The sequence below is a fragment of the Pimephales promelas genome, chromosome 11, assembly GCF_988280905.1.
Source record: "Pimephales promelas chromosome 11, fPimPro1.hap1.1, whole genome shotgun sequence".
Classification (NCBI taxonomy): Eukaryota; Metazoa; Chordata; class Actinopteri; order Cypriniformes; family Leuciscidae; genus Pimephales; species Pimephales promelas.
Window position 1 is genome coordinate 30,790,128 of NC_142779.1, and position 21,443 is coordinate 30,811,570.

At 38.6% G+C, this 21,443-nt stretch overlaps 1 protein-coding gene across 1 annotated transcript in view; it reads left to right on the forward strand.

The window, feature by feature from the left end:
• micu1 (mitochondrial calcium uptake 1) overlaps positions 1-21,443 on the forward strand; it is a 112,711-nt gene that overhangs the window by 90,537 nt on the left and 731 nt on the right. The window contains exons 7-11 of the mRNA XM_039673542.2: positions 2,312-2,394; positions 8,757-8,957; positions 11,466-11,603; positions 14,162-14,270; positions 19,970-20,059. Coding sequence (XP_039529476.1) covers positions 2,312-2,394; positions 8,757-8,957; positions 11,466-11,603; positions 14,162-14,270; positions 19,970-20,059 — 621 coding nt within the window. The remainder of the gene's footprint in view (positions 1-2,311; positions 2,395-8,756; positions 8,958-11,465; positions 11,604-14,161; positions 14,271-19,969; positions 20,060-21,443) is intronic.

The window sequence follows — 21,443 nt, forward strand, 5'->3', positions numbered from 1 at the left end:
CAGTTTGAGACTTGTCCTCAAAATTCCTCAATTTTGTGGTGTAATTAAGATTATTTTCGTACTCCCGATTGAGTTGGAGCCTCCCCGATCCAATATATCCGATATTTACGACTCTTGATCGGGCTGCCTCCAACGGGATACCCACAATAGCCAATGAGAGCGAGCAAGCTTCACCAATCGGATGTTGCGTGCTTCTATAGCTGAAAAATGGCAGCCACAAACATGTCACGAAAGTGGAAAATTGAGAAAGAAGGTCGACTTGCACTGAATTCCTTGAATTCCTTACGGCCTGTTCACACCGGGAAGAATTTCGCGCGCGTTATTCGCCGACGTTTGACGCCTCGTGACTAAACAAAGGGCACCAAAGTGAGTGTTCACACTGACGCATAAAACGCCACACGTAAAAGCGTCATTTTAAAAAAAACGCCTCAGGTTCGTTTTTTTAGTTTGACGCGCCGCGTCAAAAACTATCCGACCAATGAGATTGGCGCTTTTGCTCACGTGTTTGGAGCTTCTAAAGAGACAGTAAAACATAACTTGGGGGCGCTCAAACACAAAACGGTCTTGCCGAGTACACATATGCAACGGTGAAGAAGATCTACGCTTCGCCGTCTACACAGCCAGGAAGAAATAAGACGAGGAAGATGCAAGGCAAGATGAATGTAGAGCTGCTGTTCTCATTGGTGCTAGAACATAAAGAACTATATGACAAATGTGACGGGGACTACAAACATCTTGATAAAAGAGAAACGTTATGGAGTTGTTTTGCAGAACAAATTGGCGCCATCTAATGTCAGGGAATGAATTTGCATGTTCACTTGGCTCATCGTCAGTGAAAATCGCTTGGAAAAAACGCGTTGAAAACGCTGACGAATAACGCGTGCTGATATTCGTCTCGGTATGTACAGGCCTTTATGTAGGATTAAACAGCTTTTATCAGGCCACTGATGTACTGAAATCTTCACCTGACATGAATGGAGATCATGGAGTGATATTTTGGTCAAAAATACTTTATTTAGTGTTGTAATGACATTTAAATGCTATGGGAAGAAGCAGGCGGGAACTTGCGAACGTTAAACATTATCTTTAATCCCAAAATAAACAAACACCAAAAATAAAATAAAGTGGCAGCCCCTTACAGATGACTGTCGCTAAACTAAAAACAACATAAATGTCCCAGACCTGGTCTTCTATTCTCCTTCACTGTCATCACTCCTCCTTTTATCCTTCCTGAGCTCCTCCATGAGACTGTAGACCTATGTGGTGACGTTTATTAAGGCTCACACCACCAGCCTTGCGCCGTTCCCCCGGAAAAAAGTAGAAAAAATATTGATAATTATATTTTTAACCAATAAAGATGCAGTAAGGGATTTCTGGTAAATACAGTTAATATTTGAAATCACCAAAACAAACACGCCTCAACCCGAAATAAACACACCCCTATCTTGATGCCTCCGCCCACACATTCACGTACACCGCCAATGACTATGGTGGAATCTGCCGTGCCTGCCGCCCGAGGGTATGATGTCATCAATATGTGAATGCAATTTGTGTTACTGTAATAACTCAGGTTGAATCTTGTTATTTAGCTCCTCTACTCCTTCGACAGCAAAGTCATCCCTTCCATCTCAAAAAACAAACACTGTTTTCATGAGCAGCTCCCTACACATCACGGTAATCCAAGTAGGCTGACTAATATATTACAAATGTGACAAGATTAAGGGGTCAAAGCAATCACTAAAAGGGGAAACCAAAATAAAAACCATATATTAGGGAGTATATTATCTCACTTTTCAGAAACGCTTAGATGCTTGAATCGGGCGATGGAGGAGGTAAAGGTGTTCCAGGGTTATACTAATAATAATGCGATGAACAATCGAGGAAAGATCACACGAGTGTATTCAAGCAAAAGACACCATATCTTAGTTCTATGAGACACAGTAAAACCAACATTACTCGCGTATCGAGAAGAAATAAAGCAACATCGTCGTCAGCTTTCAGGTTTCTCCAATATTACTGCGGGTCCTAACTCTTGCCTGATCGTAACCCTTCTTTTTAAAGTTATATCCCCTTGGCCTTTTCCTCTTTTGTATATGCTCCACCAACTCTCTATTTCTATAGTAGTTCATCCCCCATCATTACTGTACGCCCCTTACTGCTGATTGGCTACCAGTGTGTTTTGGTGCTTGGTCCGATTGACTATTCAACAGCTTTTTTTTTCAGAAATAGCCATTATGTGTAAGTGAAGTACATACATTTGATACCTTTGGGTTCCAAAGGTATTTAAATCCTCTGTTTCTTGTCTCTGCAGCTCCTCAGAGGAACTTTGAAATTGCTTTCAAGATGTTTGACTTGAATGGAGACGGAGAAGTCGACCTTGAGGAGTTTGAGCAAGTAAGTGAGCACCAAAGAAAGACCAAATCCAATTTATGTGCATATCCTTTTGGAAGCCAATCATATTTAGCAAGTGTTAACAGTGGGATTATTTACAAATCTGTGTCAACCTACATCCATATGTAGTTTGAAATCCGATTCGAATCACATTTCTGAAAATTAGTTTTGACTACGATTTCACATAGCTTTACTGCCTTTGTCACTTTTTCAACTTGTTAGACAAAGGAAACTTGCAGAAAGTCGTTGCAGAAACAAGGTCGTGTTGAAGTAGGTCTGTCCAAATGGCAGAAAAACTAAATTAGAATTTTATACTTAAAGGAGAACTCCGGCGCAAAATGAACCTTTGGTCTAATTACACATTGTTACCTAGTCAACCGTTATCTGAGATTTGTTTTCATGATTGCCGAATGTAAATAGTTTTATCTATAAAAACTGTTTAACCTATAACGCTAGTATAACGCTAGTATATAGGGCATAGAGTAATGACCCAAGTGCGCTGAACTGTGCAGAATCTCATATGGTCCGTTGTTTCCGGAAGAAACACAAACCATTTTCTTCTCTTCAATATGTACATGTAGACTACTGTTCGCCCTCACCTTATCACCTTATTCACATCTCACCAGCGCACTTGGATCGGCATTCGTAGATCGACTGGTAGAGACTATTTTTCAAAGATGGCTTCTTCCTGTATTCGCGAAGTTGACTCTGTGTATAAAATATCTTCTTATTAAACTGTATGGACACTGACAAAGTTCTCAATGCTTTGGTTTGAATGTAGGGACCCTTGTTATGCTGTCGCGTTAGTGTGGGGATATTTTGAGCCTTTTTAGTGGTAATAACAAGCGATTTTTATTTGTCATTACTCTATGCCCTATATACTAGTGTTATACTAGCGTTATAGGCTAAACTGTTTTTCTCAGATAACGGTTGACTAGGTAACAATGTGTAATTAGACCAAAGGTTCATTTTGCGCTGGAGTTCTCCTTTAAATATGACTAATATTATTGAGATTGTAAAAGCTTTGAGGGCACAACGCGCAACATATTAATGAATGCATTAAATTGTTTATTCAAAGCAATAAAATAACTTGACTGTCTGTACAAAAAAAGTGCATAACGTTTAAATTAACATTTATAAATCAAATATAATTTTGTAAATTGCGTAAACAATTATGAACAAAACGGCGTCATTTATTTATGCTTAATTTAATACAAAGAGCCGTGCTGTTTTGTGTTTAAAAACATGAGATGGAATGGAATGGAAAACGGAATGGAAAGATTTTTTTTAAAGTTGAACTTCTTTTAACTTTACATGGCTTTCGAAACATGCAGCTCTTGGGCGAGACGCGAGTGCAAAGGTCAAGTATGTCCGTCTATCGCGTTTTCATAGAAAGCAAAGCACAGAAAATGCATTGCAATACAATTCGAATGCCCCGTTTTTGCATTTCAATGTGGATCTTTATTTTTAAATCCTTTTACTTTTTTATAGAATTTTACAAAACATAGGAGTGTTTTGTGACACTTGTCACATCGGTACAACTTTGTACCTCGTTTACCCCTAAATGTTCATTGTGGTACTGTAGAGGTACATCTCTTAGGCCCCGTCCACACTACTGCGTTTTCGTTTAAAAACGGAGACCTTTTGCTACGTTTGCACCTCCCGTCCAGACTAAAACGGGACAAACGAAGACCTAAAACGGAGAAGTTTAGAAACGCTGCAGCTCCGTTTCGCGTTTTGAATCTCCGGAGGGCGTTTTAGTGTAGACAGGACAAAATTTAGGAGTTTTCAAATGATGACGCAGAGGCTCACGCTCAGCTCTATGATTGGGTGTTGTCAGTTATGACGTGTCCTTCCCTGATTCGTCTACCACTGTTGAATAGTCACGTGACCCGCGTTTTCAGTCGTTTTAATGTGGACGGAGATCAATTCAAATACGCAGATGAAACGCTGGTGTGGACGGAGATCGTGTTCGTTTTAATGCTCCGTTTTTAAACGAAAACGCACTAGTGTGGACGGGGCCTAAGGCACTAAAATGTACCTTTACAGGTTGATAATGTTGACAAAGTTGTTCCTTTAAGTGTACTGCCTCGGTGACAAGCTGTTGTACCCCTCATGTTTTCGCTTGACCTCCTAAGGCCACATTTGCCTTTCGTTTGCAAAATCACTGAGTCATTTACCTGGTAGTATAAGGTCTTTCAGTTTCCCGAAGCATTCTGAGTACATGCAGTACCCGTCGGTAAACACACTGTATTAATCCTCAACAGAGCAAATATACTAGCCGCATCACAGGGAATACACTCAATGCTCTTGTCCATGGATGGAGACCTCCAGTAATCAGTGTATTGATCTACATCTGAGATCAGCCAAGAGGGAGACATTCAAACCACAACAGATGCAATAGGTCAGAGAATTGTATAGTGCCTGTTTGTCAGCCCGGGTTTCAAGAAGCTTAATTAAGCCCGGAACACACCAAGCCGACGCCAACGAAACTAGCGCTGATGAAAGCCGACTGTGTTGTCGCCTCTCTTCCGCTCTCGTTGAGGTAAAAAGCTGCACTTGAACACACCGAGAGAACTACAACTAGAATGAGCGTTCTGCGCCTGCGTGTAATGAGCCAACTGTCTATAGACGAATCCGACGAGCGTTCTTGTGTAGGCTGCCATCTTGTGGCGACGCCATTACTGAGCTGTTACACCGGCATAGACATATGCACCGGGATGTAAACAACCCTCGGAGATAAGGTGATAACGCACCCTTGATGACAGCTACAGCCAGGCAGACTTGTTGGGTTGATGATGTTAGACATTGGCCTCCAGTCACAGATGAAGGTACAAACGATCTTACAGATTATTTATGAAAATAGCTTGGCAAGCAAGCTAGGCTAACGTTTGCTACCGAGGAAACTAAAAAAAGATCTGTCCATTTGGCAACAATAAATAAATAAATGAAATCAAATAAACAAATTCATGTTTTTCATTTGTGTCCATTATTTATCTAATTTTTACATTGCAACGGGCATGGGTAAGGTAACGTTACAGCTAGAAAGTATACACAATATGACCAACTACTGTTTTTAAACCATGGAAAGAGGTCAATATAACAGCAGGAGAACAATTATGTCACATAACGTTATATTTAGCTCAGGAAAGCCATTTAATGACCATAGCATGTAAATTGAATAGAAAAAATAACAAGAGAGGAGATTTTGCTGATCACTATATCACACATTTATTATATTTTTTTACTTATGTCATTAAATAATTGTTATTATACGCGAATGTCCACGTCTTGTACTCGCCCAGGAAATCTGTGTTTACCGTACGGCTCCAGACAGGGGCAGTCGACCCGGGGTATTCACAATGTTTTCTCTTCAAAATTGAAATTTTACTGCCACCATTGAAACAATTTATAACAGAAACTGTTTACCCACTCGACATTATACAAGGGCTAACGTTGTAACGTTAGTGTCAGTCGTAAATCTCGAGCTGTTTATTCCAGTGGACGCAAGTTGCAACTAAAACAATAGAAGGCAATGGCGCAACGCTACCCAGCAACAGCTCAGTAATGGCGCCCGCTTACTTCCGGTAGTTTCGCCGGATTCGTCTATTTCTGCAGATATATTAGTCTATATTCGTCATTCAAAAAGGAAACCCGACGCTGCCGGCTGCAGATACACATTCCGTAAACAAAGCAGCGTGTGCTTACCGTTTTGAATATCAATCCTGCTAAACACTTTCTTTATTCCACTCCGCTCATGTTAATATTGAAATATTCGCCAAGGAACTCTCAGGTAAGAAGACGTAACATAAGAAAAGGCTTCTATCTTTACCGTTTTGACTTCTTTGCTTGCCGTTTTGCTTTTATTCTCGTGCACTGACTCTTTCACTAAGCTGAACAGCCAATCAGAGATCTCTCTTTCCCCAATGGCCCGATGCCGATTCAACATGTCGAATTGGGCGAAACAAAGCCGACGAGGACTATTTTCAGCCAACGGCACGGAACCGTGTGTATCACACTGAGGAAACTTAGTTGGCCGACGCACAAAATCTGCCGGACGGCCGACCGTCGGCTTGGTGTGTTCCGGGCTTTAGGGATGGAAATAAAAGGAACCTTCACAAATAGTTGCTTCACAAAATGTTATTGTCAAAAAATCAAATGGAGGTCGTTATCCTAAATTTCTCACGTATTTAAGCTTTTTTCCCGCTGTCTTCCCATTTTAGTATTTTCCCATAAAATATCCCATATTTTTACGCTCTGACTGTGAGACGTACAAGCTTGGACAGATTCGGCTTGAAGTCGTTCATCCTCGGACACAAAAAAAGCTGTAAACAGACATGCGAAATGAGGTCTTGCCGGTCTTGCGCGCTCGATGCGTCGAGTATAAAGGCTTTACTCCGTGTCAGCGCGCGCTCTGATAGGTAAAGGTGCACAGATCTCTCCCAATCATCTCTTGCACTCAGCCTCTGAAGCACCACTAACTCCGCCTCCGTTTCCCAAAAGCTTGTCGGTTTCCCTCATAAGCTGATATTAGAGTATTTAAAAAATTTTAAATTACACACTCTCTCTTTCTTTCTCTCCCACATATAGGCTATAAACTCTTTAGACTTTTAATGGTTAGTGTTTTATTTTTAAAGTTTGAGGGTAAGAATCGTGTAAAAGAAAAAAAATCCCTTATTTTGGTGATGGATTCTGGGAAATCATCCTTATTTTCAATGTTCGATGTTGACAGCTATGTATCCTAAATGTTGGCTATTGAAATGTTGCCTATTAATAAAGGATGTGCAGTGTGTTCATCACAGATCATCCAGATTAGGGCTGCTCATTTTTAGAGAACAGATTGTTCTAGTGACAGTCTTTTAATGTGCTAAGGGAATCTAAAACTGCTTGATCTTTAGGAGCATTTCAGCTATCTTGGATTGACTGATTTACACACATCACTGCCCTTATTCCCAAAAAACATCAGGAACTAATACCCTTGATGTCCTAGACAGTGTCCTAGTTCCTTCTGAAGCTCCACCAGTCCTGAGAAGAGTCCTTGACTTCCTCCCAGTGCTCGTCGTCTTCTTAACTGTTTTCAGTATTCTTTGGAGTCCAGTGTCCATCAGTGAATGATATGTAGAAAAAGAAAGAGAAGACATTTTTTCTGTGTCCTCCTCCTCATCATCATCATCATCATCATCATCATTCTCCTTCTTCTCAATATCTTGAGAAAAAGAAGGGGGCTTATTCTGTTTATCCTTGTGCTCAATCTCCCCGTTTTCTCTTCTTCCATCCTCCTCCTTCCTCTTCCTTCTTTTTACCTCTTTCTCCTTCCACCTGCTTCTCCTCCGCATCGTACCCATCCTCCTTCTCCTCTGTCTTGTCCTTCTCCTCCTTTTTTTCCTCCACCTCCTCCTTTTTCTCCAACTCCTTTTTATTTTCCTCCTTGTCCTTCTTTTCCACCTCCTCCTTTTTCTCCACCTCCCTCCCATCTCTACCTCCCCCTTTTTTCTCCAACTCCATTTTCTTCTCCTCCTTCTTCCCCACCTCCTTTGTGTCTCCTCCTCCGTGTCCATATTCACTTTTTCCTCCTCCTTGTCCTTCTCCACCACCCGGTTTTCTCCTCTTCCTTCTTTTTACCTTTTTGTCCTTCCACCTGCTTCTCCTTCTAATCACCCCCATCCTCCTCCTCCTCTTCTGTCTTCCTTCTCCTCCTCCTTGTCCTTCTTCCCCACCTCCTTTTTCTCCATCTTCTCCTCCTTTTTCTTCTGCTCCTCTTTGCCCTTATTCTTCACCACCTCCTTTTCTCCTCCTCCTTCTTTACCACCCCCTTCTCCTTTTTCTACTCATCCTCCTCATCTTTTGTCTCCATCTCCCCCTCCTTTTCTCCTCCTCCTCCTTTATCTTCTCCTCCACCTTGTCCTTCTTTTCCACCTTATTTTATATTTTCTCCTCTTCTTCTTTTTTCCTCTCCTCCTCCTTTTCCACCTCTTTCTCCTCCTCCTGCTCCTTGTCCTTTGCCACCTCCTTTTTCCCTCCTCCTCATCCTTGTCCCGACATCTCCACCTCTTTCTCCTTTTTCTTCTTGTTCTCCTACCCTTCCTCCTCATTGTTTCTCTCAACCTCCTCCTCTTCTTTGTGCTCCTTGTCCTTCACATCCTTCTCCTTCCTCTGCTCTCTGTCTCTTTCTGAGTCGGCTGCATCACTCTCTCTCTACTGATAGTCAGTGTGGTGTGTGTTCTGGTGCGCTCTGGCCATCAGTGTGCATTGCTACACATTGGTGGATGAGGTGATTTTCCTCAAGTGTTATGTGAGGAGTGGCAAAAATGCTCTGTGAATGTAATGAATTACTGACATTATTATTTCTGGGTCTTTTTTTTCAGGTTCAGAGTATCATTCGTTCTCAGACCAGTATGGGCATGAGACACAGAGATCGCTCCACCACAGGAAACACTCTGAAAACAGGAGGCTGCAGTTCAGCTCTCACCACATACTTTTTCGGGGCTGACCTGAAAGGCAAACTCACCATCGGCAGTTTCCTGGAGTTCCAGAGGAAATTACAGCACGATGTGCTTAAACTCGAGGTATGGCACAGAAGTCGAGGAAGATGGAGAAGTGCAGATTACATATGGAAATAAATTGAAGTTGAAAGTTGTCAGCCAATGTCACCAATGGAAGTTTAGACTCCTGCATAAGTTACTACTGAAAGAATGAACGAAAAAATGATAGAAAGAAAATATTACTCACAAGATGTCTAAAGGTAGTGATAAAAGGATCTAGATTGAAAAATATATATATATTTCACTTATAACTGACTTATTTATAACTTATTGTCATTATATGAGTCATCTGCCACCCTGCTCTTTAGATATTGGTCAATGGAAAAAACAGGTCAACCACTCTTGGTAGGGTGACCAGATTTCTCAGAGTGGAATATGGGACAGACACAGAACCCACAGACCCACAAAACCTACTGCCCACATACAAGTATTTACACTTGATGATATTGTTAGCTATGTAAAAAAAAAGAAAAGACTTAGGCTACATAAAATTGCAGATCAGTGGGAACAAGATGGTGCAATAGCATCATTCACTGTTGCCGTTGTGTATTTTTCACTTGTCTTTCAAGAGTTTATCATAAAATGCAGAGCAGTCCAGTCCAAAATAAATTTGTACGAAAAGCATTGCCTTCATTGTTGTTACACTTTGTCGAGATTTTTCATCCGTCCATGATGCATTCATTAACGTGAATACACGCTCCACAGGTGTAGATGTACCAGCCAGCCATAAAACAAGATACACACGCTATCACTCAGCGAAAAAAAAAAAAAGATAATTCCCAAATCGTTGAACTGCACCGGCTTGTATTTGAGACAGGCGTCTATGAGACAGGCCTTTATAATTTAGTGTTGAGATCATTGTTCATTGAGTAAGCTAGTCTCTAATCTCTAAAAACGTCAAAATACTCCACGTGAAACTGTGGTCTTCCAATTGATTTTGATTAATATGCGCGAGGACATCGCTAGTGTTGTGTATGCGCACGTCTGGCGCGCTCTCTCTGCTCGATACGCCCTATCAAGCGCAGCAGTTTCTATTCTACATCACTCACAGATCAAAAGAGGCTTTAGAGGGACAAAAATTTGCTTTGGCGACCGCCAAAAAGCGGACGATCTGACGGGTTTTAGAAGATTAAATACAACTGAAACTAAAAAAACAGATCGGCTTTTATTTACCAACATCCAGTCACACCAGGCGTGTAAATAAGACAAGTTCTATTTAAGACTCGGCTATTATTTGACGTTTTACTTAAAATAATGATGAAATACAGGACGGGATACGGGAGCTAAAATTACGGTTGAAATACAGGATGTCAGGTCACCCTAAGGCTGTGTGTCCACCAAAGTGTTTTCAATTGTTTTCAATGGGTGCGCCGCGTTTTTTAAACGCCATGAGCGTAACGAGGCCCTGAGCGGTTTTTTTCACACTGAAGCGCTCGGCGTTTTTTACAGATCGCCGAGATATGAAAAATGTTCAACTTTGGATAAAACGCAGCGCTCATCACTGTCACTTTTTACCCATCCGTCCAATCACACTGGAGGAGGGGCGGGACTAAACCACACTGACCAACTGTCACAACATTCAAACTGTGCTGCAGATATTCTGTATCATAGCAACGAAACATCTCAACAGAAAAAACTCTGCGCTGCCAAAACGCTCTCAAGCGCCCAAAGCACGAGCGTCTAGCGTTTTCAGCTGGCTAAAAACGCTTTGGTGGACACACGGCCTAACTCTTGGAGGTACAGTAGTGTAAACTATAATACTACCATGGCAGATCTCCAAAAAAACTCGTTTGATAAACAAAAGAAAGACGATTTGTAATGTAGGAGTCAGTGAGAGCAGTTGGCAGCAGTGAGTGACACTGAATGTGATGTAACCTCCTTAGGGTCTGACAGAGAGTCAGTGTTTCAGGCAGCCCCTTTGACAGACACCTCTCTCTCTCTCTCTCGTTATCTGGTCTTTGAGATGTGCTGAGGCTGCAGCTCTCTCTTCTGTCAGATATTCCTCAGTCTCTCCCTCCTCCTTCTATGTTAACAGCTCCCACTCACTGGACAGCCTCACCTCAGTGGACTGAGCATTTATATCCAAGATTACAGAAAGCAGAAATGAGAGATCTCACAATCCTGACAATCACTAATAATTCTTTTGCTGAAATATTCAGCAGCCATTCTTTTTTTCATGTGTGTTGAAATGGGGGCCGATCCAGTGTTGGGAAGTTATATCTCTTCTGTTTTCTAACGAGTGTTTGCTGTTATCAGATGTAGCACATTCATGATGGTTGTTTAGTAGATAATAGCCACACTTTTATTTAAATGGATGTAATGGTCAAACCCTAATGCGTTCCAACCAGAGAGAGAGCTGTTCAACTTTTGCTGTCAGCCACTTTAAATCCTCCAACTCGTGACCTGGCTCAGCTGTGCCCACGCTTAAGTATTCACATGTCGAACATGAATTGTAAATGATATTGACTAGCTGATCTCAAGATTCACTTCTGAAGCAATTACTCAGCATTCTCCCTGTGTGTGTGTGTGTAGTTTGAGAGGAATGATCCGGTGGACGGCAGGATCACAGAGAAGCAGTTCGGAGGGATGCTGCTGGCCTACAGTGGAGTTCAGTCTCGCAAACTCAAACTGATGCAGAAGAACCTCAAACGAATGTTCAAGGATGCTCAGGTGGGCGAGACGCCAGTCTGAAATATTGGTGTGTGTGTGTTTGTGAAGTGTCACTGTAAGAGGAGAACAGTAAGTCCTCAACTGTCAATGAGTGCCTGTGTCTGCGATATTTTCTCTGTTCTTTTTCCCATCGTCTCTTTTTAAAATATTCACGCGTCCTAACCTGGTTGGTATCATGTGACAACTTTTGAAAGTAAAGTCATTTCTCTGTCCCTGCTGAGAGAACAAAGAATTAAAAGAACAAAATTAGAGCCCATTTGAAATTATTTAGTCAAAAATACAGTAATATTGTGAAATACTATTACAATTTAAAATTAATGTTTATTATTTGAATATATTTTAAAATGTAATATATTCCTGTGATTACAAACCTTTACTCTAGTCTTCAGTGTCACAGGATCTTCAGAAATCATTATAATATACTTAATAAAATGTATTATTGTGCTGCTTTGTATTTTTGTGGGAATTGATGAAAGTAAATTTTCAATAAAGTCTTAACTCTTTTTTTAAATCAATTTAATGCATCCTTTCTGAAGAAAAGTATGAATTTCTCTGAAAAATTTTAGCAGTTTAAAGCACATCCACTACAGCCAAACACATTCAGACAGATGTGTCTGGGCGTTGCGTCATCCTTTGTGATGTTTTTTGAATGTCCTGCCATGGTGTTGTGTTTTTAACACCGCTTTTAACCCTCTGATGGACCTGGTCTTCCTTTATGAGTCACGTCCTGGGCCTTCCCAGTCAGAAGTGACCGGAGGCCTAAAAATGAAGCTTCTTCCATCCCAGTAAAACCAATGCAATTTATTTTTGTTCTGTAATATTTATTCTTTTTAATTTAGTATTTTGAGACAATTTGATTGAATTTCTTAATATTTATGCAATATTTATGGTCTATTTTTTCAATGGAAATATATATATATATATATATATATATATATATATATATATATATTATTTTTTTTTTTTTAATTATTAATCCAGTATTTTTGTTTAATATAGAGTCTAGGCCTTCAGAAAAAAAAAATATTTTTTAAAGAAAATTAGCACCATCTGGTTACAGTATAGAGAAAAACGTAGAACCATGGTGTAATCAATGGATGGCATGTACAGCTCTCTATGGAGAGGCATGTGAATCCCCCATCTGTTTATAAACACTTTTTTTTTTTTTGGTGGATTTGAATATATAATTGAAACAATCTCAAAAACTATTTCTTATTAAAAAAATTGTAAAAAAAAATAAATAAAGAAAGAAATAAAAATAAATTTTGAATTTTTGTGTTTTTGTCAATTTCCCATTAATTTCCTATGAGGGTCATTTTTGACCAAAGACCAAAATCGTGACTATTTTTTTTTACAACCACTTAGCATGCTCGGATCATGAACTCAATTTTTTTGCGTTCACATCCCTAATGCCAGAAATGTCACCAAGTTTCGTAACATTGCGATGAAGCTGTCATTTTTAAAAATTCAAAACAGAAAATTATTCGGTCAGAAGTGACCGAGGACCATCAGAGGGTTAAAGTGAAAAACAACTTGTCTAATTCTAGTAACATTTAAAAAACATGCTGCCAGACCCCTGTAAGCTGTTCCGTTTCTTTTCTGTCCAGCTGTTCACATCACTGCCTCCTTAAAACACTTTTGTGTGGACTTTTTCTCTTGCAATTGTGAGAAATAAAGTCTGAATTGCGAGATATAAACTCGCCATTAAACAAGGTAACTGAATTTTTATCTCATAATTCAGGCATTTTTTTTTCTGAGTTTATTATTTTCTTAGAATTGTAAGATACAAAGTCGCTATTACCTTTTTCATTTTTTTTTTTTATTCCATGGGGAAACTTCCACAGTTTGGTGTTCGGAAAATTACAGTATGTTTCTTTTTTTAATAGTAGACAATGACCTCCCCACCATTTCAAGGCTCAAGTAAAGTTTGATTCCTCATTATATGATATGAATATGCATTAGAAGTCAGTAGCCTTTTTGACCCTGGAGTGCCATTTTAATTTTCTTATGCCCCAGGGTTAATTTAGATTTTTCTTGTTAATCAATGTCTTTAAATGTTAACCGAGGTAAATGGATCATTTGAACCCCATAGGCTGATTTTTAGCACAGAGTTGAATACTTGGTAAAGCGAGTAAGAATGCATTGGGATACAGTTTAAATGGCTCATCATACTCTCTGAAATGTTTGTATGTTTGTCTGTCTTCAGTATGATTGTTGTTTCGTCAGGCCGTACATTATCATGAGAGCACTCCGGCACGCTGGAATATGAAGAGCTTTCCCTCCGCAGAGCTGTTTTGTGTTTATGTGTCGCTCAAATGCTCCCATTCTGTATTTTTATGCTCTTATTAAAAGGATATTAAAACAATATGTACAGGCTCTGTGCTCATTGCAAACACAGCATGTTTTCCTCAGCGCTATTTGAGAGAGCTAATGTCATTTGACTTTCATTTCACTCTCTCAACGGTCTAACTGAGCTGTATGACCGGATTTGTCATAAAAGAATTGTAATGAACTAGTTTGGTCGTGGGAGTCATTCTCTGTTTCTCTCTCGCACACAGGGCATCACGTTCGAGGAAGTGGAGAACTTCTTTACCTTCCTGAAGAACGTCAATGATGTCGACACTGCACTGAGTTTCTACCACATGGCGGGCGCCTCTATAGATAAAGGTACACACACACTAATACATGATCCCTCAGCCAATTCCTTGTAATCCTTTAGTTTGGAAGCAAACAGAAGTTGACTGAAGCAATCAAATGCAGCTTGAGATTTCCAGATTTCCAGAGGGTCGGTTTGTGCTCATGTTGCTGACTCTGAGTCTACTACAAGACTGACTTTGCAATGCAAAAATTCCCATTTGTAATTTCCATATTGCATCAGCTCATCCTGGTCCCCTCCCTCTCACTCATTCCTACCATTAGCAGAGTCACTCAGCCAGATGTGTCCCATTTCACTGCAGCTGCTGCTCTTCCTTTAATAATCTTCTCTTTTAAATACAGATTACCTGGATTTTCAGGCAATGAAATATTGAAACATATTGAAATTTGAAATATTGCATTAAAAAAAATGCTGGATGGAAACATAAATTCTGAAAAATGCGCATAAAAACATAGTCGAGTAAATTGTATATCCAATAAGGAAACATATGCATAAATAACCATGCAAACACACTTACTTGATGCGCATCTAAAAAGACATGTGACTGCGATGAGATGGCATTACTAGACTAGCCAGCATCAGAAAAGCTGTTTTGTTTGAGCAAAGTGGTTCGGTATAATAACTGTCTTTCAAAACTGCTTTTCTAAACACTAAGCATTCGCCTCAGAAAGCAAGAGAACATGACCACGTTTAGTGTGTTTCGTAGTAATATATTTTTACAAACATTATAATAAACAGTGGCTTCCATTAACTTCCATTTTTCTTAGTGATATTTATCACCAATTTATCAGCAATTGGTGATTTTTTTTTCTTTTGCATTTATTTTTTAAACATGTATTTTTGGTGGTTTTTGCCTTTATTGTGATGTTTAAAAATGTCACAGTCATGTTTAAAACTGTGACCATGAGCGCTTATCTGAATCAACTAAACGTTGGATTTTCAAATGAATATCAAATTTGCGGCTCCATTGGTGCATTATATCTTACGCAATGTTCTCGAATGAGTAAATTACAGACTGCTATTGCAGGGACGTCAACTTTATATTTTCATGCCTCTAAACATGTCGCGGAACAAAACGAACTGTGATTGGTTATGTACATGTCAGTCAAACGTTCTCTTGGTCAATGAAAACTGCGATAGAATCCAGACTTTCTGCCGTCAATCTGAAGATCTGGCCACGCGAGACTAGCCTTAGAGTAGCAAACACCATTAATATTGGTTGCTAACATATTATAATATTTCAGATTGAAGCAGCTTAAACGATAAAACGATAAAAAAAGCATTGTGGGCAGTGCTTCGAGACTTGTGGTCCCATTGCCCTGTCTCCTCTCTTATCACTCTCTGTCTCTGCTTCTACTGTCCTAATCATAAAAATATTACAATGTATAAAGAAAACATAGTGAAAAAAGGGAGCGGTGCATACTGGAATGGAGTCAAATCTGAATGTGATGTGGTTTAACTGCTGCATGGGCTTGCATATTTCAGAGAGGTGGCACTTATATCAGTGGAAGAGTAAGTTAAGATTAAAAATTACGAGGTCTGAAAAAATGTATTAAAATAAATGTCATGTTCAAGAAACCAATTTGAAATGATTCGAGCTTTGTGACGGTGCATTATCCTGCTGGAAGTAGCCATCAGAGGATGGTACATGGCGGCCATAAAGGGATGGACATGGACAGAAACAATGCTCGGCTAGGCCGTGGCATTTAAACGATGCCCAATTGGCACTAAGGGGCCTAAAGTGTGCCAAGAAAACATCCCCCACACCATTACACCACCACCACCAGCCTGCACAGTGGTAACAAGACATGATGGATCCATGTTCTCATTCCGTTTACGCCAAATTCTGACTCTACCATCTGAATGTCTCAACAGAAATCGAGACTCATCAGACCAGGCAACATTTTTTGTCCAATTTTGGTGAGCTCTTGCAAATTGTAGCCTCTTTTTCCTATTTGTAGTGGAGATGAGTGGTACCCGGTGGGGTCTTCTGCTGTTGTAGCCCATCCGCCTCAAGGTTGTGCGTGTTGTGGCTTCACAAATGCTTTGCTGCATACCTCGGTTGTAACGAGTGGTTATTTCAGTCAAAGTTGCTCTTCTATCAGCTTGAGTCAGTCGGCCCATTCTCCTCTGACCTCGAGCATCAAGGCATTTTCACCCACATGACTGCCGCATACTGGATGTTTTTCCCTTTTCACACCATTCTTTGTAAACCCTAGAAATGGTTGTGCGTGAAATTCCCAGTAACTGAGCAGATTGTGAAATACACCAACAACCATGCCACGCTTAAATCCCCTTTCTTTCCCATTCTGACATTCAGTTTGGAGTTCAGGAGATTGTCTTGACCAGGACCACACCCCTAAATGCATTGAAGCAACTGCCATGTGATTGGTTGATTAGATAATTGCATTAATGAGAAATTGAACAGGTGTTCGTAATAATCCTTTAGGTGAGTGTATACACACAAATGAATCCGTCTCAATAAGACCAGTAATACTGACTTTAATAAACATCTAGTACTGCAATGTCTACTCTTCAGCACATCACTTCCCTCCGTACACACACTTCCTCACAGTCCTTATCTCGGGATTGATTCCTCTCGTGCAGAATGATGTCTCTCGATAACCTTTCTTACATTTCTCTGAAGTCTAGCCCCTGACATCCAGATACTCTGAATCACTGATCCTTATGAAGACATAAGAGGCTTTTTATCAGCTTGTCATCTTCAGAATGGCTCTTTTCTCGTCTGTATATGTTGATGTCAAGGCTGTGTCTGAAAGGCTGGCCACAGATGGATGTCTTTTGCCTTATCTTGTTCAAACTTCACATTTCCTGGTCCTTGGTCCACTATTGTCCTTCTCTTATGTTCCCAATAGGCCATTTTCTCACTCTTCCACCAGGATGTGCAAAACAACACATTCTTAATTATGAAAATGGTTCATTAATAGTAGGTTGTCTGTTTGATTAGTTGACTAGTCCACAGGTCTTCAACATGCAGGTGTGTTAAAGCAGCATTTGCCAAGTTTTTTGTCTAAACATTTATATTATTCTAGCCTGCTTAAAACCAGACCATTCTCAGTTGTAACTGAGTTATGGTCTGGCAAAGCGTCATAGATAAATCATTTCCAGAGGGGCGTCACCAATGGACGTCGCGGATAGACCTAAAAGCAATCAGAGCGATGAAGGAGATGACGTAAGGAGATGGCGCTATCGTCATCGTGTAAAGCCCGCCCCAACGTTTCTGATTGGTGCCGCGATTTTGGCGGATTGGAAATGGGCTTGAATGAGCTCTTTGCCAGACTAACTTTCAGAGCAAATCTAAATTTGCTGGAAGTTTTCTGGGTTTTCCCAGGCTAATTATATTCATTATAATTGAATAATCTGGTAGATTGTAAATTACATGCTCTGGACGCTTCTCATTCATGTTTATACCCAGTGATGGTCGTGTCTAGATATATACTGGGCTTTGATGATAATTTAATATTATTTGGTTGAAAAATTACACTTTGTTCCTATACCTAGAAACTTCTACCTTTTATTCTAATTCAGTTGGAAACTCAAAATTAAGAGATTTGGTACATTCTGAACAGGTAACGTGTAAGTGCATGAAAAACAATAGAGGAAATTCAATACAAGAAACATTAAAGGAATAACAACACTCAAAAAATAAATATACTTGGCACACAGTCCAATTTAATCAGTGTTATTTTAGTTTGTTATATTATATTGTTTTTTATATAATTTTATATAAAATTAGCTTTTATTTTTATGTTTTCTAAATAAATTAGCTTTTTATCATTTTTTTTTAAATTTCTGTTTAGCTTAGAATTTTTTATTTAAATTTTAGTATAGGTTTTTTAGTACTTCAACTTGTTTTATTTAATTTCAGAATTTCACATTTTCGTTTAAGTTTTTAATGTTATATTTTTCTACTTTATACATTTGCTTATTTAATAAAAAAATATATATGTAATATAAATTTTCCATCTTGGTATTGAATGCATTATATAATTATATATGATGATGTCTTAGAATGTTTATATCTACAATTGCAAATTTAACCCTCTGATGGTCTTCCTTTATGAGTCACGTCCTGGGCCTTCCCGGTCAGAAGTGACCGCAGGCCTAAAAATGAAACTTCTTCCATCCCAGTAAAACCAATGCAATTTATTTTTGTTCTATAATATTTATTCTTTTAAATTTAGTACTTTGAGACAATTTGACTAAATTTATGCAATATGTATGGTCTATTTTTTCAATGGATATATATATATATATATATATATATATATTTTTTTTTTATTTATTTTTTTTTTTATTTAAAAAAAATAATTATTAATGCAGTATTTTAGTTTAATATAGAGTCTAGGCCTTCAGAAAAAAAATATTTTTTGAAGAACATTAGCACCATCTGGTTACAGTATAGAGAAAAACGTAGAATCATGGTGTAACCAATAGATGGCATGTACAGCTCTCTATGGAGAGGCATGTGAATTCCCCATCTGTTTATGAACACATTTTTTTTGTGGATTTGAATATATAATTGAAACAATTTTAAAAAGTATTTCTTATTAAAAAATTGTAAAAAAAATAAAAAAAAAATAAATAAAAAATTGTGAATTTTTGTGTTTTTGTCAATTTCCCATTCATTTCCTATGGGGGGGGTCATTTTTGACCAAAGACCAAAATCGTGACTAATTTTTTTTACGACCAATTAGCATGCTCGGATCATGAACTCAATTTTTTTGTGTGTGTGTTCACATCCCTAATGCCAGAAATGTCACCAAGTTTCGTAACATTCCCATGAAGCTGTGATTTTTAAAAATTCAAAACAGATTTTTTTGTAGTCTGAATTTATTGGTGTGTATGTGTATAAAAGTGTGTTTGTATGTGTGTGTGTGTGGGTGTAAATTTTTTGCACTCTTGATGTTGTAGAGTGTCCCCCCTTTACTGCGGTATACTTCTTTTAAGAATTGTGGCCGATTTGTAGATTGTACAAATAAACAAATTGTCACATAAAACGTTTGCGAATAAATCAGCAAATGTTGTTCAAGAGAACAAAATGGTCACTTCCTTAGGAATTGGCACAAAATATCGGTAATAAAAATGGTTGCTGCAATTGGTTGCTGCAATTTTTGATGCTATACTGTATCATAAATGACTTGCATCTTAGAGTGCATTTTTATAACTTTTTATACGATATGTCAAAATGCACATAAAAATAGGTGGATGGAAACAGCTCATCATGTCTTAAGATGCTGCTTATGAAGGCAGCTCAGTTTTTGGTCCAGATCTAAAATGCCTCTGCTTCCTGACAGTCATCAGTGACAGCGCTCGACTCTGTGTCAACAGCAAAAAGAAAAGGTCAAAAAGAAAGGCTTGTATAAGAAACACTGTCTGTCAGACATATTGCAAACTCATATTGTCTGACAATTCTTGACAGTCTTAGTAATTAGCATTATGATCTGAGTAAGTAATGACATGATTCATCTGATAATCTGCCCCTCCTCCTCAATCTCTAAATGATCATTTTAATAAGGGGTGGACACACCTCCAGTCCATCCTCCTCCTCTGTTTCTGTCCATCTTTTTCTTCTCCTATTGGGTGAGATGTCCTCCGCAGGGAATGAATCAGTGTCCAGTATTGATTACTCGAGCTCAGGCACACAGTTCTGTCTTCATTCATCCCCGTTCTCTCCCTCTCTCCTCAGCCACCATGAAGCAGGTGGCCCGCACTGTGGCCAAGGTAGAGCTGTCCGACCATGTGTGTGACGTGGTGTTCGCACTGTTCGACTGTGACGGTGAGTGTGTGTGTTTATCAGGTTCCTCTTTGAATATCATTTCTTGAGACTGAGGACGATATCATATCATTGTTTTGAGTTAGTTTTAATAGTTATTTTTGTTTGTATCTTGTCAAATTGGGTGTTGCGTTGATTTCAGTGTTGCCAGGTCCTTTTAAATTGGTGCCACAGGTCCCCAGTGGGTTAAAGGTTGCTCTATCTATTGGGCTAGTTTTGATGTGCAAACCTGGCAACCCTGTGTTTTTTGTGTATGTTTGATTTTGTTTCGTGCTTTCATTGTGGGTTTGTTCACAATGACAACAACAATATCACAATGACAATCACAATATTTGTTCTTTGGTTTGTGTTTTTCTTTTGTTTTCCTTAGTTTTTTGTTTTGTTGTTATGTTTTGTGTTTGGTTTTGTATTTTAATTTTTGTTTTGTGCTTTGGTTGGTTGCGTTTTGTGATTGTGTTTGATTTGTTTTTTGTTTTGCTTTTGTTTTGTGGTTTCGCTTAATTTTTGTTTTGTTTATGTTTGGTTTTGTTTTGCGTTTTGGTTTGATGGGTTTTGTGGTTGGCGTTTGTTTTGGGTTTTAATTTTGTTAGTTCTGGGGTTTGGTTTGTTGCGTTTTGTTTTTGTTGTTTTGTTTTTCATTTTGCTTTCTGTTTTTGTTTGGTGTTCTGGTTTGTTGTTTTATTTTTTGTTTTGTTGTTTAGATTTGTTCTGTTGTGTTTTGATTTTGTTTTGTGTTTGGTTTTGTATTTTAATTTTTGTTTTTGCTTTGATTGGTTGTGTTTTGAGATTTTGTTTGATTTGTTTTTTGTTTTGCTTTTGTTTTGTGGTTTCGCTTAATTTTTGTTTTGCGTTTTGGTTTTTATACGTTTTGTGGTTTGCGTTTGTTTTGGGTTTTAATTTTGTTTATTCTGGGGTTTGGTTTGTTGTGTTGCTGCTTTGTGTTTTCGTTTTGCTTTCTGGTTTTGTTTGGTGTTCTGGTTTGTTGTTTTATTTTTTATTTTTTTATTTTGTTGTTTAGATTTGTTCTGTTGTGTTTTGCTTTTGTTTTGTGTTTGGTTTTCACTTATTTTTTATTTTGTTACACAGATTCTGGATTTATTTGTTTTGTTTTTGTTTGTCTTTAACCATGAAATAACTCCAATTTCGACCACTCTATTTCTCTTTGTGTAATGGTATTTATGCAACAAATGTTGTAAATGATTTTTACAGTATCATATTTTAGCATGGGAGTATTTTAAAAAGTACAAATGTATGTGCACGGCATCGGACCTGCTGAATCGCTACTTTGAATTCTGCTGAGGGTTGATAAGCATATGGAGTTGAGTGGCACTGGCGGTGATAATTACCCATCATATTTCTCTCTCACACTCTATTTCATTTGCACTTT